Source organism: Eublepharis macularius, chromosome 10 (genome assembly GCF_028583425.1).
Source record: "Eublepharis macularius isolate TG4126 chromosome 10, MPM_Emac_v1.0, whole genome shotgun sequence".
In the NCBI taxonomy this organism is placed as follows: domain Eukaryota; kingdom Metazoa; phylum Chordata; class Lepidosauria; order Squamata; family Eublepharidae; genus Eublepharis; species Eublepharis macularius.
Window position 1 is genome coordinate 65037610 of NC_072799.1, and position 17169 is coordinate 65054778.

A 17169-nucleotide genomic window follows, 5' to 3' on the forward strand; every position below is an offset into this window, starting at 1 on the left:
TTCTGCTACTTTTCCACTTCTATTGATTTTGAAAATCTCTAAATTTTTTGAGGAAGTGTTCTGAAATTCACTTGGAATTGCCCCCATTTCCATGGTTACTCAGTGGCTTGCTGTCATCGTGTGTAGTCCCTCTGCTTTTGTTCAATGACTGAAATTCCGTGCCCTCTATCTGAGGTACAAGTAATATAGGAAGTGATTTTTGGAGGTGACACCATGAGGAATTAGAACTCTTTTTTGGACATAGGATATCTTTTATATATCTCAGAGTTGGTTGGCTTAACAACTGTTGTCTTACTTGCAGTCTCTTAGAAGGTTGGTGCGTGTGTGTTGTGGGTTAAGAGGTCCATATGAAAACCACTAATTAAGCAGCACTATTTGTACAGAGACTGCTTACTGCATATAGTCTGCTAGGCCTTCTTGCCACCAAATCAAGAGTTGCTGTGTTCTGTTCTGCATTTGACTATCTATCTAGGTATCTCTTTCTGTTAAGTCTTGAGGGAAACTCCTAACAATTCAGCTGCCTCTTTAAATGCATTGCACTAAATTGAATGTTTATTACTTCCATTTTAAGGCATAAATTGAATCTTGGTGAGGCTTTAAATAGAGTGGTAATTTTGTTTCTTTGATACTCATTTATATTGTGTGTGATTTATGCTGTCTGCCCTGCCATTTCCTCTGTAATGTGCATGGTTTTAAATATACTTGGAGAACCAATTTCTCACCCTTCAAGTGACTTTAATCTAGCTAATGCTGTGTAAATGGTGGAGGGGAGGGATTCAGATAATGAGAGTATGCACGGTCTTGGTTCAGTTCCTAGCAAACATGGGAAATCTGAGTTCAAAGCCCACTTCTTCCTTTAACTCGTTGTGACATTGGGTGACTTGCTGTCTGTCTGCTTTGATTCTTCAGTAAATTGGATATAACAGTGACCTGTTTTGGAGCCTGTATGTGCACTATGAGGTTGTACATCATAGGAGACTTCATGGGTACCTCCAAAGCCAAGGGCACAAGGCTTTTTCTTTTGCATCCATCGTGGGTTCACATCTTGCTGTTCTACTGCAGACCAACGTAGCTACCTACCTAAAACTAAGTAGTTAGTTATACCCTTCTACGTCCATTGATATTAATGGACGTAGAAGGATGCAACTCTATTTGGATGGGAATGCCCTGAAGTTTCTTGGTTACTTTTCTCTGAGAAGTGATGTCTGTGTATCTGTCGTGTACATAAAACATTCATTTTTGGAAAAGAGCCAAGGAAATCAATGGGTTGGATTCTACGGATTTGTTCCACTAATCTTTGGCACAAGGCTCTTTCCCCTAGCACAACAGACTGTTCAGATCTGTGGGGTCTAGCCTTATAACATTTTGGCCTGCATCTAATAGCAACCTTGTTACTTCCTGTTTGTCAAGATAATACAGGTGCCTCTTGAATAATAATGTCTTGCTGTGGTATCTCTTTCAATCAGGAAAGATGTACAAGGGGCTTGTTATTTTGATTCTGGAGTAGGAGGTTTTGGGTTCATAATTCAACATTTTTGAGATTGAGGAGTGGGCCTAGAGGGAGCTTCGGTCCTGAAGGAGGCAGGTTTGTGGCTTGAGGATGCTGCTGTATCCTGGCCAACTGTTGGCATGTTCTGTGGCATGTGGTGCCTTTTATCAGCTGTGGCTGATGCATCACAATGATCCATGCACTGATCACATTCACGTTAGATTACTGCAATGTGCTCCATGTGCCTTTGAAAACTGTCTAGAAGTGTTAATCCACCCTGAGCCTGCTGGAAATGTGGGGAGGGTGGAATATAAATTGAAAACAAATAAATAAATAAAATAAAAATTAATTGGGCCAAAATGCAGTGACCCAATTAAGGCATCATATCACCCACCTCCAGAAAGCTGGCTGCCCATAAGTTTCCAGGCATAATTCAAAATGCTACTACTTACCTGTAAGACACGGTACTCATTAAACCACCTCCTCCTATGCAATACAGTTCGCAGTTAAGACTTTTTCACTAGCCCTGCTGTCTGTGCCCTTGCCATCAGAGGTGAGGCAGCTGAGTATCATTTGTGAGTTTAAGAAAAGTTGCATTGGACTAGAGATGTGAAGGGTTGGGGAGGAGAAAAAACAGAAGAATTGGGGCAGGGATTCTGCTCCCCCCCCCAGACTTTTTTTCTTGAATTTTCCAACATAAAAATTAGAAAACTTTGGGGAACACTGGAAGAGGGGGGACCTCCTATGAAAATTCTCTTCTAAAATGAATTAAATGCTTTTTAAGACAAAGTTTTTTCATACAAAATGTATAGAACAAAAAGTTTGAGGACTTTTCCATTTTTCTGTTGGGAAGTTTTAGTGAACACTGAAAAAAAAATGTTTTTCCCCTCCCCCCTTTGGCTTTGAGTGAAATGAGGTTTAACTCAAAATGTGTAGTATGGCTTGTATACAGGTTTCAGTCTACAGCATTAGATAATTTTCTGTGTTTACTATAGACAAGAACATCACTTTGAATAAATTTTTGTTTAAATATAAAGTAAGTTTGGTGACAATTAATATACTATATTGTATAATAATTTATTAAAGAGTTCAGACTTTTCAGTGTTATAAAGTTTAACATGATGTCCAAATACATCAAATAATACAATTTTATATGCTAAGTTATAAATGATACATTTTTATTGCTGTATTGGTTAAAGAAGTTGAGGTTTGAAAGTACATATTGCGTATATTTCAATTTCCATCATATCATTTTTCAGAAGAAATGTTTTTATGAGATCCATTAAAAATTGGAAATTAATTTCCAAGAGGAGAGGAGATCAAATAGTTAGGAAGCAAACAATACTCGTTAAGACTAAGATAAAGCTAGGATCAAACTGTAATGTCACTGTACTGGGGACAAGGGAAGCTGTAGAAATTTTATGGTACGCTCCTAAGTAGAGTTACAACTTTCTAAGCCCATGTACTTCAATCTATTTAGAAGGCTGTAACTCTGCTTAGAATTGCCCTGTCAATTGCCTTGTTGATCTATTTACATGCTGTCCGATACTTATTTTATAAGGCTCAAGATAGAGACTTTTTTTGGTTAATAAGCTTTAGCAAATCACTCTGTTCCCAGGCACTAACCTAACTGAGTAATGGGTGCTGTACTTTTTGAAATATGAAGTGCCTTGCGAAGAATAGTTAGCATGTTTGCCATCTTACGGAGTGTGTGTCTTATTTACAATTCCTGTTTTTTCTGCTTTTTTCTATGTAGTCAAAACTTACTGTGTGATGTGACAATAGTAGCTGAAGATATGGAAATTGCAGCTCATAGAGTTGTGTTAGCAGCTTGCAGTCCGTACTTCCATGCCATGTTTACAGGTACCATGTTTTTTAAATCACTTGTTACAGACTGAAACAAGAATACTCCATTTTGAAAGAGACAAGCCATTTACAGGACTTTCTCCAGTCTCGGGAACAGTATATACATTTGTGGATATTGATGAATGGAAGAGTTGATAAAGATGAGACGAATAATTTTATTTGCAATGGTTAATTCACACATGTGGGTTACAGCTTGATGTTGCAGTCAATGAGGAAAGGAAGCCTGCATGAATCACTGAGGTGTACAAGTTCAAAAGACTTTAGTGGGATGATATACTAGCAAGGAAAACGTATTGAGACACCAGTCACCACTTTCTTAGACTGACAATATTACGCTGATTGCTGTCATGAAGGACTTAATGGATTTGGCATCTTGTTGCTGGAATACTTGTTTTACTGTCCTTTGCATAACATCAGATGGCAGCTAGCCTGGATATCTTGCCATACATTTCTAACACCAGCTGCCTCTTCTTGCTTTGCAAGTTTTGAAGACCAATTATCTCCTAGGTCAAGTTCCCTTTTTGTAGACATCACTGTTTAGCAGACAAATGTTTAGCTTGTCCTTAGGAAAATAGTAGCTTCTAAAGTCTCTCCCATCTCTTTCCTTTTCTGTTTTGTCTTAGAGCCAAACTACAAGTGACGCCTGACTCAGGTTGGACACTTGTCAGCTTCTCTCAAGCTTTGATGGGAAATGCAGGCAGCTTGGTGGAATGTTGGACAAGTGACAGTTGGAAAGTCCATTGGACATCAGTCGGAGAGCCAAGCTGCAAGATCAGGACGCCTACATTTCCCATCAAAACTTGAGGGAAGCTGACAAGTGTCCAGCGAGTGCCAGGCATCTCTTGTAGTTTGGCTGTTAGTCTTCAGTATGTATTTAGATATTTATACCCTGCTTTTCTCTCCAGTGAGGACTCGGGGGCTTACAATCTCAACTCTCCTTCCACTTTATCCTTGAAACAACAAGGTAGGTTAGGCTGAGAAAGTGTGACTGGCTCAAGGCCAATCAGTAAGCATCCATGATAGAGCAGAGCTTTGAAGCTGGGTCTTCCATATCCTAGTCTCTCTTTCTAACTTCGCCATGCTGGCTGTGTGACTTTCTGAGAAAATGCGCCATGTAGCTTATTTTCTCAGTGGTTAACATATTAAATACCAGCAGAGCTGCCTCTGTTACAACTGGCCGAGAGTGTAGCTGAACGGTTCACTTCAATCCCTCGTCACTGATCTTTCTATTCTGCCTGTGGTGTTCTGTGACAGAAAAGCTCTGCTGATTTTGCAGGGAGAAGTATCACGGCCTGAGGTGAACGTGGGTTCTCTCAGATAGACATGGAGTGTGGGAATTAGGCACCAGCTGAGAATGGGATGTCTCAAAAGCAGTGAACTGTTGGAGTGGGTTACCAGCTTCTCTGTTGCTCTAGTAACCCTGGCTTCCTGCTGGTTCTTGAGTACAGGAATGAGATAAGAAGGAACTGTATCTGCCTTGCAGTTCTGTCACGCACTGTACACAAATGGTTCTTGGACCCTGCTGTGTCTTAGAAAGACTTGAGTGTGGGCTTTTCCTCACTTTGCCCTGAAAGGATTCTTACACATCAGACAACCGTCTGTAATCTGAAAGGCCCTGGCTTTTCTGCTGTTTGGGGATTTGTTCTGAATCCTCTTCTGTAAACATTTGTGCCGGCACTGCAGATGGTCTTCCTGATCAGTGTTCCAGCCTCCACAAGCTCATGCCATTTTCCTCTTCTCTTCTGGAGAGAAGTGAAATTGTTTTGAGATATGAGTCAAATGCTGCTAATATTAATCCTCTTGTATGGTAGTGAAATTTTCTAGAGCAGTTTCAACTGGCATTGCATGAAAGCGCATTAAAGTTGATTGTGCCAAGCTGTGGGTGTACTTGTGTTCTTAAGGCGATGTCGGTTTGTCATATTTTAGCTATTTTGTATGGCTGTTACATGTTCTATAATCACGAAGAATTCTAGGGCTAGAAAAATTCTGGCTGCATAGGAGTTTCATACTGGCACCCAAGATTTTAGTCCATCCATTGCAGGATAATAATTAATCTGTGTTTTCTCTGTTTGAATTCAAAGCCTCTTTCCAGTCCTTCATGATCCTTCCTAGGCAAGCCTGTTTTCTTAAAAGCTGTGCTGTAATCCACATAGCATCATGATGTCGAGTAGGCTCTTGGAGTAAATAGGGAACTTATATTTCATGTGCGATCCAGTAAAGCCACCTGTGATACATTAAAATGTTGATTTTCAGTGTCTCTCTAAATTAACAGACGTATAAAACCGTGTATATCGTAGGTGAAATGAGTGAAAGCCAAGCAAAGAGAGTTCAGATAAAAGAAGTGGATGGCTGGACCCTGAAGACGCTCATTGAGTATGTTTACACTGCTGAAATTCAGGTTACAGAAGAAAATGTACAGGTGAGTGGGAGGGTTGTCAGTTCATCCTATAATGGTATGCATGATGACAAAAAACAAGGAAGCTTTTTCCTTTGGTGAGGGTAATGACACTTATTTTTAGTATCTTAGTCATAAGAGAGATGTGCACTTCAATAGAATTCATGTCACCTCGTAGCACTTCTTTCAGTAGTTCGAAATAATTGATACAGATCTTGAACACAGGTTACGATTGCCTTCCGTTTTGTTGTTACCAGAATTTTTGCTTCAAACGTATTGGCAAGCCCTGGAAAAATTAGACAAAGCAATGGTTGGAAAGGGTCATGTAAAATATGGTGCAACCAAAGACACATCTCTGTTAATACTTCTTCATGTAACAAAGCTGGGAGCCAAGCAGTAATAACAAAAAATAAGTTCATGTGTGCTGCTCTGACATCCATTCTGGAAGGAAAAAATAGTTGGTGTCTGCTTAGCGTCTTGTGTGTCACGGTTTTAATTGAACAGGGCTCTTAGCTCAAGTTCTGCAGCTATTTGAACTTGCAAACACAGTTTCAAATGGAAAATAATGGAGAAAGTAAGCTTAGGCTGCTTCTACATGGCAGTTATTATCTGCGTAACTCATTTGCAGCCGCAACGAAGCAGCCAAACAGCAGTTTCTCTTGTACTTTGCTTAATTCAGCCCCATTCCACCAGAGAGCTTCTTTGGGCTTTTAAGGGAAAACATATAATTGCTGAATCATAGCAGTTACTTTAAAAAAAAAAGTTCTTAGGTACTTGGGGAGGGGGAATGACAGCCCTGGGGGGCAGAGAAAATGAAAATGTTGCCAATTTGGATGGGACTTGCAATAATATGCGCTAGAGGTGGGCATGAACTGGGAAAAAAGAACCGTGTGGTTCATGGTTTGTCGTGTTTCACAAACTGCGAACCACGAATTTTCGCGAACTTGCCCTGGTTCGTGAACTGGTTCATGATTCATCAATTCCCCAGGCCCTAGAATGGCCCTGGTTACTGTCAGAGATGCCAAACTTGCAGGGACTCTTCAGCAGACTCTCCTCCAGCCCCCCTCCAAGTTTGGCGAAGATTGCATTTTGGATCTCCAAGTTATAGACCCCCAAAGTGGGTGCCCTCAGGGAAGTCCCATTAGAAGTAATGGGAGCCACGAATGCCAATTGACTTACTTAGGCTCCATTGGAATACATTGCAGGCAGCACCAAACAGTTAATGGGATGGAGTTAGAGAATCTTCCTCTGAGAATGAAATGAGAGCCCCCAGATGTGGGTTATAACAGTGGCCGCCCCCTCCTTGCAGGCCCAGGAGGCGGTCAATGGACTGGACCACCTCCCTTCTGTTCCTCAGGGGCCACGGTCTCTGGAGGAGGGGGTGGCCCACAGCACCCCCATTGTGCCTGTGGGGCAGCTACCATGTTGGGAAGGGTGGGTTTTGTCAGTGGCCACCCCCTCTTCGCGGGCCCAAGAGGTGGTTAATGGACTGTCCCCCTCCCACCAGGGCCCATGGGCTCAGGGGGTGGGGGTGGCCCGCGGCACCCCCTTGCAGGGGGATGTTTAGTGCCTAAGGAAACGGGACAGCTCTGACTCTCCTAGCCAATTGTTCTCTTGAGTATGGCACTGGCACAGAGACTGGGGTGGAGTCGGAGACCGGCTCTGGACAACCAACTCCCACTATTGGGATGCAGCTGGGGACAGCTGCCATTGGTGGACTGTGGGGAAAGGAGATGTAAGTTGGCCTTGTGGGTAGTTCCTTGCCTCAAGTCAGCCAAAATCCACCCCATCAACGGGGTGGCTGCGAGGGAGCCTGAGGGTGGGCGACTGAGTCTGACAGTGGGACAGAGACTGGAGTGGCTCAGAGCCCTGATACCTCCCCAAGGCCCAGGGAGGGGAAGCCCAGCAGAGGGAGGTTAACCTTTATTACAGACGATGAATCCACCAGGGCCGGGTCCAGGAGTGAGCAGTGGGCATGGAGCAGATCCATTAGATATAATGGGAGCCAGCCACAAATGCCAATTGACTTGAGTCAGGCTCCTGGCTGGGTTTGTTGGAGCCTAGGGTTTGCATGCCCTCCAGGTTGGCCTGGGCAGTGGCTGGGGCTCAAGGAAAGCCTCAGATATGGAGGGGGGGGTTGGAGACACCCTGGATCCCTCTCTTCCTCCGTTGAGATGGTCAGTGTTGCTCCCTCTCTCTGACCTTGTCACACTCTCTCATCTCTCCAACTCACTGATTCGCTCCCAACTACTCATCACTGGCTCCTTGTCACTGCCCACCTTTATAGCCCCCCCCCCCCGGCACCCTCCGCCAGTCAAGGAGATGTTCTTGGGGACACTAGAATATTGTTTTCAAGGAGAGGAGGACAGAGACAGTCTATGAGAGAAGGTTAATCTTGGGGGGAAGGAGATGTTCTTTTGGGAGACAGGATATTCTTGGATAGGAAAAGAAAAAGGCAATCCATGAGGGGAGGTTAATCCTAGGGGGAAGCAGATATTGGGGGAACAGCATTGCATACCATAAGCTTGGTAGTGTCACATAGGCTGGGGTGGGGTCGGAGCCATGATACCCCCAGACAGCTGTTGGGGGGGGGCAAAGTTAACTTCCAATGTGGGGGAACCTGGATCTTCAATCCCCAAGGTGCAGTGAAAGGTAGCTCAGCAGGGGGAGGTTGAACTTTATGAAGGCCAATTGATCCTCCAGGTCCAGGTGTGAGTGGCAGACACCAAGCAGGTCTCCCTGGTGGGAGAACACCCACTCACTCTAGACACCGGGGGAGTGGGTGGGCAGGAGAGGAAGTTCATGGCCACAGATGATGTCAGGTCAGATGTCAGCTTTGTGTGTCCAGTACTCCAGGGGATCAGAGTCAGGGGGCTGGTGGGGCTTGGGAAGGTACTCTCACACCATCACCTCCGCCGATTCCTCTGCAAGGGCATGCATGGGCTCCCTGATGCCGCCAACCACCAGCTCACCACTGAGGACTGGGGGGGGGGGCTGTTGAGTGGGCTCTCATGGCCTGAAATGCTGGCCTGATCGGCCTCCTTCTCTACCACTGCTGCCAACAGTCCCTCTTCCCTCTGGCTAGATCATTTTGCCTGGAAACTGCACCTCTCTGCAGAGGTCTTGTATTTATAGCTGGAGCTCAGCATTGCCGTGGTGATGCTGCCCTTTATACGGAGGTCGCACACGGAGGTCAGTCTGTACACCACCTCTTGGCAGAGAGGATGCAAGCAGGCAGTCACACCTGTCTGCAACCTCCTCACCAAGTCCCAGACCCTGGGGAGAAGGGCTTCCCCCTGCTCTAGTTCTTTGACCAGCACCTGTTCCAGCCCAAGGATCAGGAGGATGGCTTGCCCCAGGCTGGCCGTGTAGGAGCAGAAGAGGTCGGTGGTCTCTTGAAATGGCTTCAGGACACAGACCATTTGGAAGAGGGCTAGCCAGTCTGTGGAGCTAATGCTGACCTCCTCTCTCCCCTGCACAATGGGCACAGAGGACATGATATTCTGCACCCCATTTCTTTGCTCCAACAGATGAGTCATCATGCTGTAGATGAGTTCCAACAGGTGGTCATGTCTTCAAAGAGCTGGTGCTCAGGATCCCCCCCCCCACCTCTCGTGCAGCTGGCAGGAAGAATGAATGTTGCAGTGAAAGTAGCCAGCCAGAAGCCAGAAACTGTGTTGGCCCCAGAGCCTGGCAGTAGGCCCTGAGATGGGGGGAAAGAGGCCCCTAGCCCACCAGCCAGACACCTTCCCAGGTGGGACAGGTACCCAAAATGAGAACAGAACAAACAAAATAAAAGAACAGATTTGTGAGCCCTCAGTCAAAGAAAGCCACTGAGCTTAGCTCAAGAGCCAGGCAGTAGCCCTGAGATGGGTGGGGGGGGGGAGAGGAAAAGGCCCCTAGCCCACCAGCCAGACCCCTTCCCAGGTGGGACAGGTGCCCAAAATGAGAAAGGAACAAACAAAAAAATTGAGTGTAATTTTGGCTTGTTTTTTGTGCTGTGCACACCTCTAGTCCCTAAGTGTAAATCTGCCTGGCAGCAGCCTACCACATAAATGGTGAGGGCAAAGTTTGTATGTGTATGCATGTGGCCGAGCGGCCTTGTTTAAGTGCACGGTTAAGTGCCTTTAGATTTCCATTCTTAGTCCCAATTTCTCCTTCCCCCTCTGTCCAAGTTCAGACCAAGCGTAAATGGGATTCACTCTTGACTTCAGTCTTGAGATCCAGCAATGGCAGTCAATGAAAATCACATCACTGCAGCAATAACATTTTAACAGCAGTTGTACAGCCCTAACAGAATAAATAATGTAGTTCCAGTTCTATTGGATTTATGATGTCCCCCATTTATTAGCTAAGAAATGAATTCAAGCCTTGACTGCTGCTATAGTTATGCTTGCCTTAATCCTAAGGAGAATGGAAACGGGATGCCTGTCTCTTCTGGTATCTGGGGACTTGGGTTTCAGTGTGTAAACTCTGTTTTCTCACCTTACTAACCTTTCTGTTTAACTGTTAAGCTCTGGTTGTACTCCAGTATTAAATGTCATTATATGACACTCCCTGGTGCTTGCCCTAACAATGTAGTTGTAGTGGAAGAGAGATAATTCATATGCTGAATATCTCTGCTCTGGTTGACGTCTTATTTAATGCTGTATTCAAGTGGTACAAGCAAGCCAGAGTTGGTTCACGGTGGTTACAACCTTGGCTTATTGTTTTGTTCACTCCCTTCCCATCTTCCCTTGTGGGTTTCACTGAAATTGGAGATGGAGCACAGTTGAGAATCTCTGTTACTGCAAAGGAAATAAACACTAGTTTATAGAAGAAATCTTCAGTCATTAGAGCCAGCTCAAGGAAGGAAGCACACAAGTGCAACAGTAAACCAGGTTCATGCCCATTACAAACTCCAAATTGTTGTCTGAACAGAGCCTATGAATGCGAAGAGTTATTGCATCATATTTTGACTACTATTAGTTGCTGGCCTGTGCAGCAGATAAGCATGTTTACTACTTGGCATTAGGCAGTGTTAATATTCAGGGTCACACTTCTAGGGCTGATCCAAAACGAGGGACTATAATTTTCTTTACACAGCATCTTCTGCAAAAAATACCGTTTCTGGTATTGCCTGGTGGGCCCTGAAAAATAGGCAAAAGTTAATAGGTTCACAGTGAGGGCAAGAAATGGCTGACTCAGTCTGTAGTCAGTAGCCAAATCTCTGCATGGAACACATGATAGCATCCTGCCTGTGTAGTTAGTCCCTTGATTGGCTAGGATTGCTTCACAGGTGACATCTCCCCTCTGCCCTTTAAGAAGAGTGCCATAGTTCATGGAAAGGAGCAGATGAAAACAGGCAATGAATAGCATGTAAAAAAGCTAAGCAGGGGCTGGGAGGATGGCCATAAGACTTCGTCCTGCAAGCTCAGCTTCACCCTTGAAATGGCTACAGGTGAAAATCTAGCACAGCCTACCAATTTTGCTATGGCTGTGTCTAAACTATCTCACGTTCTAGAGTGCTCATGTCCATTCGTATGGTAAGGCTCATTTTATTAAAAGGATCAGTGTGTTTAAAACATTCACAAAACATTCTGAATTAAATGCGTTTCTTTACGTTTGCTATGATGTACAACTTTAAAAAAATCACAGTGATCTGAATGAGAAAAAGCAAGAAGGGAAACTGTAACGGGGAAAGGGGAGTGGAAATCCTGTCCCGTTCCTTTCCTTGTGCCGCGTCAGCTTCTGCTTCTGCGTTTGCTCCTGTTTTTCCCTACCATATGCTTGATGATCTGCATGGCTTATCTCTGGTGCTCTGGTTCTTTCCTCCCCTCCCTCCCCCTCCCTTGCAGGCCCATGGTCTCTCCCCCTTTATATCTTCTGTTCCCAACTGCCACTCCCTGCCAATCTCATGCCTCTGTCTCCTTGGATGTTGCTTTCCATTCTCTTCCCAGCTTTCCTTCCTGGCCCCTTCAGGTTTTGTTTTCTTTTGTTGCCAAGGCAACCAAAATGGCAGAGGGTTGGGATCATTCAAGAGTTTTCTACAGATGTGCTGGCTTCTCTTTCCTATCCTTGCAGAGACCCTTTTGTGCCAGGGACTTCTGCAATCAGTCCCATAATATTGGTACTCAGTAGCAAATTAGTATGGTTCATCAAACATGAAGAACTTCTCAGGAACTTTGTCCTAGCTAGATACTGGTTGGTTCTTGCTGCTGAGATAGAAGCTTTCATGTGGAAACCTTGGAAAGTGGTAATGCCACTTCTCTTCTGCTGGGCAGCTGAGTTGTCTTGCAGGCAGTTAATGTGAATCACTATGGAAGTTCTGAGAAATTATAATAGTAAGGAAGTACACATTAGACTGCAGGAGTTACGCTCAGCTGTTAAAATGGGCACTAGGGTGGATTTTGATGATAGGTGGTACATTCAGCTACAGGTAGGAAAGCCAGAATGCTGCAGCTAATGCCCTGAAGATGGGAATGCTTGCTTTCAAAAAGAAATACCGGAATCTTATTTTAGTTTGCAAGTCATAGGGCTTGCTTCCCCTTTTGCCAGATCTACTACTACTACTTTGTACCATATTGCTGGGACCAGGGCTTTTTTTCAGCTGGAATGCGGTGGAACGGAGTTCCGGCACCTCTTGAAAACGGTCACATGGCCGGTGACCCCACCCCCTGATCTCCAGACAGAGGGGAGTTTAGATTGCCCTCTGCACCATTTGGCGCGGATCTCCAGATCTCTGTCTGGAAATTCGGGCGGGGCCACCGGCCATGTGACCATTTTCGCCAAGGGCAATTTAAACTTTAAAAAACTCCCCCCTTGTTCCAGCTGACCGAAAGTGACGTCATTGTGCAGTCCTGAGTTCCACCACTGAGTTCCACCACCTCTTTTCCCAGAAAAAAAGCCTTGGCTGGGACCATTTTGTGCCCGAGATTTGAACAAGCAGGCTAATGCCTGTTAAGAGTGTTGCAGCTCTGTCATATACAATTCACTAAAAATAGCTGCCTTGCTGGGATATTTAAATGGTATGTGTAATGCCACTGATCTAATGATCTCCTGCACTGCAGACTAAGTCTGCTGCTTCCTGTCATTAGATTTGACTTGCCAATATCTTTTAGCTCATTATCTGGTACAGCATGTAGCATTTCTAACAAACTGTTTGGCCAAATGTTCACAAGCGCTGCAAAATGTCTCAAGCTGTTACACAGTCACTTTTATTTACTGGCATTGATAAGGATTTCCAGTGCCTAATATCTTGTTGGATTTAAAAAAAAACAAGAACCTTAAATGGTTGGGCTGGTCCTCCTGATCCTTTGCTTTGGATCCCGGAGTTGAATGTGGAAATCATGCTATTTTGCCTTTTACAATAAGGACAGTTTGTTTATCTTCACTGGAAGTGACCTTTCGCATACCTTTGTTGGAGCTTTGTTAGGGCTTGGTCTGGCTTAATTGTCAGTGGGTGCTTTGAGTTTGTCTAACCTCTTAGCGATTTGTCCCTTGCAGGAGTGCCAGAGCATGGTTGGGGAGCGAGTAGGGAGACCTGTGGTAGATTACTGATCACAGGAGGAGGTGGGAGATTTTGGTGTCCATTAGCTGCTATAAGGTCTTGTAGCTGAGCCTCTGTGTTCCCCCTTTCTTGTACGTAACCTTTTAAAACCTGATCGAGTTCAGAGTCATCATGAGCTCTTGACCTGAGGATCGTAGCCTGAATGGAGGGGGACAGAGAGACACCTGGGAAACCTTTTCTTCCCCTTCTCTCTTACAAAATGTATACACACTGTATTTTGTATTATAGGCCGCTTTGGGGAGAAAAGAGGCATATAAAATGCTTTAATAAATAAAGATTCCCAAGGTATGTCTTTACGGGCATGTTTGAACAGATCGACGTGGTTTCCGTGCTATCTTTCTGTATAAAGCATTATATTGTCTTACCAAATAAGACAGAACTGGGAATGCTCTTTACAATCCAGCAAGATAATATTTATTGGAAAAGAAAATCTTTGCATCTTGTCGAGTTGTTACTTACTTGGCATAGGAATCAATTTGCTAGGCTTGCAACTCGCTTTCAGCCACACACTTTACAACTTAATCCTTTAACCAAATGCAAGTTCTTGGAGCATTGCAGATGCCAACGCTGAGGTCATGGGAGGTAAGCTTGGGGCTGCTGGAGAGAGACCATATGAAATATAAACACCCATGTTCTGGTGTTCCCTCTGTGAATGCAAAATCAAGCTGTTTTCAACAGAATGGTAATTATAATGGATATAGGTTGTTTTGTGAAACACTTAGTGTGTAAGGTGATTTGCGGTGGGGGGGGAAGAGGGAGAGAGTGTGACTGCCCAGAGATACATGGGAGATTTTGGAAATGACACACTGTATGTGTCTTGTTCAGCTTGTGGGTGCGTATCCTATATGCCCCCTCAACGTTTATATAAGAGCTTCTATGTATATACATTACAATTTCTGTCTGAAAAAAATTCACACATGTGGGATTCCATCTTTCTCTCATCACTGCTCATTTTATATTTTTCAGACAGAGTTCACTGTCTAAATACATCTACAAATGCCAACATGCATGCACATTTGGGTCTTGGAAAGTGACTTGAGTACATAACGTAACCTGGAACCCTGTAGACTCTTGCTTGGGAGGATGACCTGCTAGACAAGCTTGAAACTTGTATGATAGGTCACTTCCTGAATGTATAAACAATAACTGGACTCCAAGCAGAGCTGAAAACTCATCACTAAAAGGTGTTATTTTTAGGAGACATTTACACATGATACTTGTAAAAGGTTTTAGGAACAATTTGCTGCCTTTGAAATGAATGAGCGCTAATAACTTTCCTGGGTGAAATGTAAAGTGTTAGCTTTTAGCATTGTGCTACAGATGTCAAAATGTATTTTTAGCCTTCTGAAATGCCACCCACCCACCACTACAGATGTTTATCTTGACTCATGCTTTCTTGAAAGACAAGCAGTGTGAAGCGTTTCAGCTTGAGGCATTTCTGCAGTTCAGCGTTTGGTTTTCTGAATACATGAGAACTTGAAAGTAGCTTCTGTAATCCAACATTGTAGGGAAGAGTGAATTCTAATATTGGGTAACTTACCGTAACCCCCCCCCCCCCAGTGTTTCCCCATTTTGTAATATATGTGGGAAATGAAGCAGAAAGTCTCGCTATCACAAAATTACCAGCCGCAATCCATAAATGCAGCATGCAATGAGAGTTGGTGCTGTGCAGGAAAATGGTGTTGGGTTGGCTCTTAGGTTCCCCGTTCTTGCTCACCGTTGATGGTGACTGACCTTCACCTGGTTCCAGAAAATAGTAGCATGCATTTTCCCTTTTTTATGTGAGACTCTTTGAAATTGAAGATACATACAAGAGTTCCAAATTATGAAAACTTTCTGTGTGAAGCAGTTCCAGGGCTTCTTTTCAGTGGGAACATGGTGGAATGAAGCGCGGAGGGCAATGTAAACTCCCCTCTGTCTGGAGATCAGGGGGCAGGGCCATCAGCTATGTGACCATTCTCGCCACGGGCAATTTAAACTTTAAAAAACTCCCCCCTTGTTCCATCTGACCCAAAGTGACATCATTGTGTGGTCCTGAGTTCCACCACTGAGTTCCACCATCTCTTTTCCCAGAAAAAAAGCCCTGAGCAGTTCCATGTTACTCTTGGGTGGTTTTGGTCCTGTTGGTGAATGCCTTTTCACACTACTATACAATCTAATAAGGAAAGGATGCAATCGTTATTCTGACCATCTGCAATGCATGTATTGGGGCTAGAATTTTAAACAAATGTAGGTCAAATTCCCACTTTTTTGTGTGCAGGAACGTTCAAGGGCTTTAGAAATAGCACTAAATGGAATCCTGTAAACAAAACTTGAAAAAGGGATGTTCTAATTCCAGTGAACAGTCTATTTTGTTTCCTAGCATATGTTGTTATTGCTGCGTGTAGGGTATAGAAAAATCAGCTAATATATAGATTGTACATTTGTATACTTGATAATGGTTCAGGATGTTTAATATGCTTTCCCAGAACAAAATGACTTAACCAAAGAACTAGAACCTTAATGAGCAGAGAGGAAATGTGAATTACGGCTCTAGATTAAACACTGTGTGGATCTGAGTTTTCTAATAGTCAAGTGGCCCATTTTTCTAACAATGTGCTATTTAAACCAGCTCAACTTGTGCAAACGTATTCCACTGTTCTTCCCTTTCCATCATAGGACTTCTCGGAAAGATGCATGCCGCTATGCATTATAGTGTGTTTGAGACCAACATGCCATGTTATTTTAGTTTAGTAGCATGCACATTTCTGAGTGCACAAGAGTTTCTATGCTCCTTTAATAGAGGCAGTACCTTGAAACTGCCCCAACACTGAAGTGTGTAAAGTACCTTCCTCGCTGCAAGAGCTTTACACATGCTTTGGTGTGCATTAGAAGTACTCTCAAAATCCACCTGAGGCCATGTTCTCTTTGAGCTTAACAAAGTTTCTCTTTGTGTTACTCTTACCTAAAAAGTCAGTCTGGCTTCTTTTCTGGAAAGGTGCTACCTGGTTCAACTTTGGTTGTATGAAACAGAACCGTAGGTTATTGGAAACATAGAGCTGGAGAAAGCTTGAGAAACTGAACTTAATTATTTACATTCGGATTTTTTGTAAAAGTTTATTCTCAAGTGTTTGCAACTCTTCAGGAAGACTACTGTTAGTGGGATGTTTGACTACATTATAATGCATTTTCTCTCGTAGCTGAGAAAAACAAGTGTTTTGTGCAGTGATCAATACCTTAATGTGAAACAGAATTCTAAAGGTAATGAAAAAGTGAGGAAGATACAAGATGACTAGAAGTATTTATTTTCTAACTTTAGCAGAAAAATATAAGCTCTTTTTGTGGGGGGGGGGATTAACAATAAGCTTCATAATGGCACACAACTCCGTTGATCATATTTCTGCTTCAGTTCTAATACTTCTAATGTGTTTGCCCTGTTTTCTTTCATCCATAATAACAATTGTGGCAACTGACTGACTGCATGTACTCATCTAGTTTTGGTTATTGTAGGTACTTCTCCCGGCAGCTAGTTTGTTGCAGTTGCAGGATGTAAAGAAGAGTTGCTGTGACTTTCTGGAAACCCAGCTTCATCCTGTCAACTGCCTGGGTATTCGTGCTTTTGCTGATATGCATGCATGCACAGACCTACTGAACAAGGCCAACATCTATGCAGGCAAGTGCAACACCATTCTAAAAATGAACTTGCGGGTATCCCTTTTAACACAGTCTGAGGCAGCAGCTATCTAACATTGGCCGGCCCCAAAGTGTTCTGAAGCTAGGATGGTGAGAAATGTTGTTCTGGGACAGACTTCCCACATTTTATAATGCAGACACAAAAACAATTCATGAAACAGCTGGGAAACTTGAACATATTTCAAAACAAGGATTGGA

General features: G+C 43.7%; 1 protein-coding gene across 1 annotated transcript in view; it reads left to right on the forward strand.

The window, feature by feature from the left end:
* The window catches only part of KLHL2 (kelch like family member 2), a 68013-nt gene that overhangs the window by 6809 nt on the left and 44035 nt on the right, over positions 1-17169 (forward strand). The window contains exons 3-5 of the mRNA XM_054989886.1: positions 3246-3352; positions 5653-5774; positions 16789-16951. Of these exons, the coding sequence (XP_054845861.1) occupies positions 3246-3352; positions 5653-5774; positions 16789-16951 (392 nt within the window). The remainder of the gene's footprint in view (positions 1-3245; positions 3353-5652; positions 5775-16788; positions 16952-17169) is intronic.